The 7,913-nt window shown below is 33.3% G+C and overlaps 1 protein-coding gene across 1 annotated transcript; it reads left to right on the top strand.

Annotated features, from left to right (window-relative positions):
• The first annotated feature begins 1,288 nt into the window (after nt 1-1,288).
• On the top strand, nt 1,289-6,197 carry LOC128554023 (EF-hand calcium-binding domain-containing protein 1-like). Its single transcript, XM_053535234.1, has 6 exons — nt 1,289-1,401; nt 2,731-2,894; nt 3,646-3,798; nt 4,442-4,610; nt 5,233-5,286; nt 6,025-6,197. Exons 2-6 carry the CDS (start codon nt 2,736-2,738, stop codon nt 6,063-6,065), a joined length of 576 nt encoding a protein of 191 aa, XP_053391209.1. The 5' UTR covers nt 1,289-1,401; nt 2,731-2,735; the 3' UTR covers nt 6,066-6,197.
• Nucleotides 6,198-7,913: the final 1,716 nt, after the last annotated feature.

Genomic DNA, 7,913 nt, shown 5'->3' with positions numbered 1-7,913 from the left:
TTTCATGAGCAGGTCAAATTTGTTTATACACTTTTAGTTATACAAAGACGATGTAAACGACACCTTATTTCACTTATTTTTAATAATATCACCTATATCTTAATTTTAAGTTCCGTCTTGCAACTAAGTTAATGGCGTTTAGTGCTACTCTGTGATAGAAAACATCAGTTAGTACGATTTAAAAAACTAACATGTTTAGATACTGGTTGACAGTGACAATAACTGTGTAACTACTTTTGTTTATTTCCTCAATTATAGTTTTAGTTAAAATTGTGTTGCTAGATGTTGTCCTTTTCAACACGTGACAGTTACAATAACGAATCAAAGCAAACAAGGATTTGCTTGTATCTAAAAGCAAACTTAAAAAGCTGAAAATAACAAAAGAAACACTCTTGTTTATAGGAAGAATGTTCCTCTCAGTTTAATTTTGGAGTTACTTGGTGTTTTCCTAAGATACATTACCTTTATCTTTAGGTTTGAGTTCCTCGTTTTATTTTTTTTAAGACAGATTTTCTTCAGTATGAACAGATGAAGCATTAACATGCATATCTAATGAGAAATCACAACAATTCGAGAGAAAGGCTGAAAAAACGAATGAAATAATCTCGAAGTTTATTCACTAAAAATAAAGATAAATATACAGAAATTGATCAGATTATGAAACAGAATTTAAACGGCCTTTGCTTGGTCGTCAGGTGTAGTTTGATGGCATTAACTGTTAAAAGTTAATCTTTGGCGCAGAGAATAATCAATGTACATTACAAGCATCCGGCTGGCTTTGGATTGCTGAAGGTAGATCTATTTACTTACTTCCACTTCTGCACAAAATCAAACATCAGTCTGGCGTCTGTATGCTCTTCCTACCCTCTCCTCCCCAAACATTAAATGATATGACCAAAAGGAACTGAATTTAACCCCCATCAAAGCACATTCATCCATTCATTGTAAAAAGGTACAAAATATGCAACTTGACTTGAACCAAGGGTCTCTGAAGAATGTTCCGATGCTACATCGATACATTTTCCTCCCGAACCGTGAATACAACCCAAAACCGTGATAATAAAAATTTACAAAATATTTCATTTTATAAGGAATAAACAATAGTAAATTTAACTTTAATTATACCGAAAGCATACGCATTTTGTGCTAACGCAAATCTAATTTTAACGAATCATATTTCGACATATATTTCAGACAAGAAAAAAGTGATAATATTTGGTTTGCTAAATAAATATTTCCCTGCTATCAATCAAAAGCAAAATGCGATTTTGTTACCACAATTAAGACAGTAAACATTCGGTATTTTCCCACAAGCCGGATCTTTCGCTAAATATAAAGGTCGACGTTAACAGCGTTACGTTAAAACGCTGAAACGTTTTGAGAATACCTACGAAGTGAAAGGTAAGGTTCTATGTTTCTTTGCATAACTCGATTTATATCGAATCGAAAACTCATTTCATAAACGAAATATTCGTTATTTCTTTCTATTTTGTAAACGGAAACTTAGCTTTCATTCTTTGTTGAATGCACGCAGGGATATTGCACTTTCCATTACCACTCAAGAACAGACTCAATCAAACTGAGTCTGCTATTATTTTGCCTAGTTGCATTCTATGCTTCCATTGGATATTTTTACAGATTTTATAAGACAACATTATGTCTTAGATATAAACGTCGAGATCTGCTTACGTAAATCCTCTATTTTCATAACATTTATGCTTCCATAAAGTAAGACCAAAATAACTAAATGAGGTATATGAGCGATATGACCTTGACAATAGTTAGTAAATTACTTACACGCACTGTCAATTTTGTGGTACATAAACATGTCCTTACATATAACTAATCATGAACTGACAAAATCAGCTCTCGTGTATGTTAATAGTTCATTAATTAGATTGTAAGTCACTCGTTCAACTACAATCTCAGGGCTACGGATTTTTCTGAAATATACTCCATACATGTTTATTCTAAAGTTTGCACGAGTTAAATGAGAGTAAATCATTATTTGCATTATTTCATCACTTAAGATTACATAATGTACATTTGAGGAAATTTCTAAAAAAGAAAACACACAAAAAAGATGCAGGTATACTACACAAAAAGCTAACTTGCTATTTTCTATTTTGAAAACATCTTAGGAACTACTAAAATCTGTTGTGTTTTCTTTTTGAAATTTAGCATGCCTTTACAACACCATGTAAAAAATATATTAAAATTTTAAAAATATCAAATTATGCAAATACATAATTTTATTAATTCAATTCTCTCATTCCGTTTTTTAAAAGTCGCAAAATATACATAATTATACTTGTATTTTTAGAGATCGGTTAAGATTCATTTATAGGAACGCAGAGAAAGTTATTATGTATTCTTTACTAGGAAATAGTTAAATATCACATATAGATATTTTATGTAGTGAATGGAAACTACGTTATTTCATTACCGTTTTAATTTTCTTTCCACATTTTCCAGTTAGGTTGTAAATTCAATAAATTTTAGGGTTTATTGCGACTTTTCAAAAATGGGCTGAAGTCGTAAAATGGCTAAATCTATATGAAGCCTGGATGGATTTAGCCCAAAATTAAGTATTTATTCTAAGCATGCGTCAGTGTTCAAAAAATATTTTGAATCATTTGTAAAATGTTGGCAAAAACTATCTTTTATCGTTCAGTTAGTATTTCTAAAAGGTGAAGCGTGTTTTTCATTATTATTCATCTTCTTTTACAGATAAAATGAAGTTCTTCAAGTATTTTCTCATCGCCATTGTGATTCTAGCTTTACTTGACCCCACGGAGGGTGGATGGCTAAGGAGAAAATTAAAAAAGCTTGGAAGAGGTATCAAGAAAGTTGCGAAAAAGGCTGTTAAAGCCATCAAAAAAGTTGGATGCAAGGTAATATAGCTAGGGTTTGATCCACTTCTTCCTTTACAAGAATTTACAATGATTTCTTGGTAATATACGAAGGGTGTTCTAAAAGTTATGATACTTAAAACATACCTTTGTTGTAATGTAACAGAAATTCTGTGCAAAATATATCAGCCAAAAAGATTTTTTTTAACCTTTAAATTGATATAAATGAACAAGTATATAGCTATGTGTCTCCACGCTGTGTTAGGTTATAGAGGTTCAATAAAAAGCACCTTTACAGATTTCAAAACTTTATAAAACACGCATGATCGTACATTGTTTTCATTTTTATTGATTTTGTTTTTGAAAACAATATTCCATATTGATCAACGCTAAACTGAATTAGTCAGAAACTTACAACCGTAATCATTCATTCTGATAATTCAGGCCTATAAATATGTAGTTTATTTGATCCAATACAATTATGGAGTTTATAATTTTAGCATCTAATGTACTAACCCGTGCATTGTCTTAGTTTCGGACGGGCATCTGGGTAGAACCATTGACTTTCCGTAAGCAAAATAGATAGTTTCATCACACGAAGAATTCATATCCCAAGCAAGTTTTCGAACCATTATATTGGTGAGTGACAAATGATTCGAAGTCAGCGACTTTAAGCACTTTGCCACGAAGGCCCCTACATTTAATGTTGTATATTTTCTTTTGAAATACAGATTATGCATAGCTCAGTGTGTAAATGAATGTTTATTACATCTAACCCAATTCTTGTATTCAGATATTGTTTGGGGTCGGTTGCCCTGTTGCAGTCGGGGCTGTTGGCACAGCTTTAACGGTAGGAACAACCGGGGTAGGGTCTATGATCGTTGGAGCTGGTGTGATAGCCGGTACACATGCCTGTCATGTACGGAAAAGCAGATGCAAGAGAAGTGTAAGTATAATGATCATACATGAATAATATCATTTACACAAATAGTAGAGAAGTGTAAGAAGCATTTGTAAATGCCATGTAAACAAAAACAAATACAAGAGAATCGTAAGTATAAGAATAATTTTCACATGTCACCTTGTCAGAAAAAATATATGTGTAACATGTAAGTATTTAAGTACAATAATCTTTGTGAATGTCATGTTAGAAAGAACTGAATCAATATTAGTAAAAGTTTTTGGTCGATATGTAACTAATATGTAAGAAAAGACAAATGCAAGAAAAGTAAAAGCTTAATGACCATTTGTGAATATGACAGATACGAAAGGCAAATGCGAATGGTAAAGTGAACGTATTAAGTTGACCATAAGTGAATGTCGTATTAGAATAAGCAGATACGAATAAGGACCAATGACACGCCTGTTAAAAAGAAAAATTAAGTATTAATGAGAGTTTTGCTTTATAAAAGATTAGTGTTACGTTTTATCGATTGCAAGATCAAAAGTAATTTGATAAGCTACATAGTAATTTATTATTATCTTTGTTGTTGATAAAACCTTAGAATAATGACTTTACTATTTACTGTATTTAAATTCTTAAGGTAAATATTAAGCACTGTTTGAGAAAAAACCATACTATTATTCAGGTTGAAATGACAGAAGTTTTGATACCATTTTCGGACGAGATGTCAGACTACGATATGAACGGTGACAAGCTGGTCACATATGAAGAGTTTGTTTTTGCTGTGTTAGGAAGCGTTAACCTCGCAGACCCAGAAGAACTTATTGAGCCTTTTTTATTTGCTGATTTTGATGGTAATATATAGCTTTCTTTTTCTTTTGCATTATAAGCAAGGCATTTTAGTTTAAACACTCGAATAATTCATTCTAGAACGTAAATATTATTATTATTATTAATATTATTATTATTATTATTATACCAGATTTATAAAGCGCCATTTTCATGATAAACACGTTCAAAAGCGCTTTACATATAGCAAACGCAGCCGCACAGGGCACGAAATTCATCCTCTGCTAGTACAGACACAGAGCGATCTGAGTAGAGCGACATAAAGTGAGATAAAGCCGCCAGAACAGATTGAGAGAAATCTTTTCTGAGTACAGGCATGTCTAACTCTTTGCGAATAGACAGTCTAGTTCTTTAACGTGCCCGGCGTATAGCAGTCGTCTCTCATGGAAAGAACCAGCACAGGTCTCTTGGTTAGATAGGAGACACCCAAGAGCAATATAGTTTTGACTTTGAAGATGATATTAGAAATAACGAAATATATTAAACAAAGCCAACTTATTATTTGTTAACGGATTCCGTTAATTAAAGCCGATTTATAATATGCCTTCACGTGACATGAAAATACGATTTACTTCTCTTGTGCATGGGAATGACATTGAACACACGTATTTGCTTGTATTCTTTCAGGAAACGGAGTTCTAGATACAGATGAGTTCAATGGAGCTCCATTTTTATTTGCACGTAAGTAATATCTTTTATATTTGCATGACTTTCTATGTTAATGTAAAATTGAAATAATAAATGCTTTAAAAAGACCATTTTACAGCAAAATAACGCCACAACAAAAATACATACTAGACTTAGTTTGATTGCATCTCTTTGTTTGTTTTGTGTTTAACGCCGTTTTTCAAAAGTATTTGTAAAGTAACGATGGGATGTTAACCTACCCGGTGCTTCTGGATTCTGTACCAGTACAAACCTGTTCTCCGCAATTAACTGCCAACTTCTCATTATGAACTATCAGAGGTGGAAGATTTCAGACACAATCTATTTTATCAAATCGTCACGAACATACGCCCGGCTCGGGGATCGGACTCGCGACCCCGTGGTCCGTAAACCAACGCTTTCCCTACTGAGCTAAGTTTGCGGGCTCGCGTCTCTTTGTGAGAGGGGGAATGAAAAATGCAACATCTAGCACCGGCGAAATTCTACTATACAAATCCATCAAATGAACTCACCAGAAAATAAAAAAACACCTTAACGCAGAGCTAGTTCTCATTAAAAGCAATCATTGCATCCAACTATCTTTATTTTGTGTGATTAATTACATTTCACGTCTTTACAGAATAGATGTTTTATTCTATTCCGGTATGAATGACAAGGCAGATCATGTTTTCATTATTTCTTAGTGTTCTAAACTCCTATTAAAACCGACTACAAATTTACCACATTTGTTTATTATGGTTTAATTTCTTTCAGATGAATTTATCGACGATCAAATTGTGAGTTCAGCCGCATAAGGAGTAGGCGCACTAAGCATATAAGGGAGGACCACATTATTTACATTCGAAATTACCAAAGATTGTTTTTATTAATTTGTATTGATTTACCTTTTGTTACATGTATAAAAAGAAATAAATCGTTTTTATTCATTCTTTGTTTGTTTCATCTTTAAATCTAAGATGTAAATAACTTTGAAACCTATGCTAAACGTTATCTGAAAATAGTCTATTGCTAAAATATGCCAAATTGTCGGTACTCTAAGGAAATTCTCTTTATCATACTGCAAAATCAATGTCTCCTGTGGAAGAGACTTCAGAATGACGTCCTTCACCAAAACAAGTGTGAATGAGTATGTTTGAGAGTTTGATTTATCTTTATATTTTGTATGACAAAATTGGATTAGAAAAAATAAATATGTAAAAACCTTAATTCTTCGTTTTTCCGCTATATGTATACATTCAAAATATTCATAAAGTAAATATAATCATCAAAACAGATGTTTTTCACAAAGTTCATCTGTAATAAAAGTAAACTGACATTAAAGAAAAACATAATACATCATCTCATACATACTATCTAGACTCTATGCGTTCGGCACTATGTTTACTGGACACAGTGTATATTATAAGAATTTCACCCTGGCTGAATATTTTGCTTGAAATATCTGCCTTGAGGGCAAGTGTTCATGGATACTGCAAAACAGTTACCTGACAGCCAAATGTTTACATCAATACCAAAAACCACTGAAATGCGTTTTCTCGCATACCGTATTCTTCAATTATAAGACGGAAAAAAATGAAACAGATGCTTTTCTTTAAAGCACTATTCTATATGAAAAAAAAAAACCACAAGGTTAAAATATCAAAAAGGAAATGCTACGTTACAAAAGAAAACACAGTCTCCAAAAAACGAAACTCACAGCACGCCGATGTGCACAATACCGACACTCACACTCAAATACAAAACAAACACACGAGGACAAAACGAAGAAATAAAGGAACATAATGGGGTACCGCCTTGAAAAAGTCAGTGGCAAAACACCACTTGGGAGTTAAACCGGTTTATGGTGCTCACACAACCTCTCTGTGATCCCTACAATGTTTCAAAGTCACGGGACAGTGTAAAAAGGTAATCTCCGCCAGATGAATATCTAACACACACAATGTAAACATAAGGCAAGGCATGTAAAACACAAAATGCTCCTGTATTATCACGTAATAAGTAAACCTGAAGAACCAACAAAAACCTATTTACTCAATGCCTGTGCAGAGCATCAAAAGAATCGCTCTTAAGGGCCTGACGAAACAGGTTAGAAGACAGGAATCAAAACAGTTCAGTCTTGGTGGGATCTTAAAACTGCTATTCACAGATAAGAGTCCAAAGTAGCGTGTGAATTTTACTTTCATTCATAAATTACAGCACATATGTTATTTTAAACCAAGCGTGTAAGACGAGCTTTAATTTCCAGCACCGGTGGAAATGCGGACAATTCTTTCCGGCATACAAGAAAATTGGAAACTTGTTTCCAACTGTGCAAACAAGTTATTGCGAAGCGTTTGTCCAAAAGACGTCATGTAAACACCATAATCCCAAAACTGTATCATCAACAGTTCTGTATGGATACGGGCACTACTCATTGTACCGATACAACACAGAGTAATGCTACACTTAATACCGTAACTTCAAGTACGAGTTGAAGTTTTAAGATGTCATCAGTACATGATTTAGGTCTGCGTAACGTAATAAGATCCAGTTCATTACCTCCACAAGTTAGCAGAATGTCCTTCTTGGAGCAAGGTATTTGAGCTGCGCCATGAGAAAACCAACATAGTGGGTTTGCGACCAGCATGGATTCAGACCAGCTG

Source organism: Mercenaria mercenaria, unplaced genomic scaffold, assembly GCF_021730395.1.
Source record: "Mercenaria mercenaria strain notata unplaced genomic scaffold, MADL_Memer_1 contig_4653, whole genome shotgun sequence".
In the NCBI taxonomy this organism is placed as follows: Eukaryota; Metazoa; Mollusca; class Bivalvia; order Venerida; family Veneridae; genus Mercenaria; species Mercenaria mercenaria.
This window is presented reverse-complemented; position numbering and strand designations above follow the sequence as displayed.

Coding starts and splice junctions, on each gene's coding strand:
- LOC128554023 (XM_053535234.1), top strand. CDS start 2,736: ATGAAGTTCTTCAAGTATTTTCTCATCGCCATTGTGATTCTAGCTTTA. Junction 2,895..3,645: donor TCAAAAAAGTTGGATGCAAG/GTAATATAGCTA, acceptor TCTTGTATTCAG/ATATTGTTTGGGGTCGGTTG. Junction 5,287..6,024: donor AGCTCCATTTTTATTTGCAC/GTAAGTAATATC, acceptor AATTTCTTTCAG/ATGAATTTATCGACGATCAA.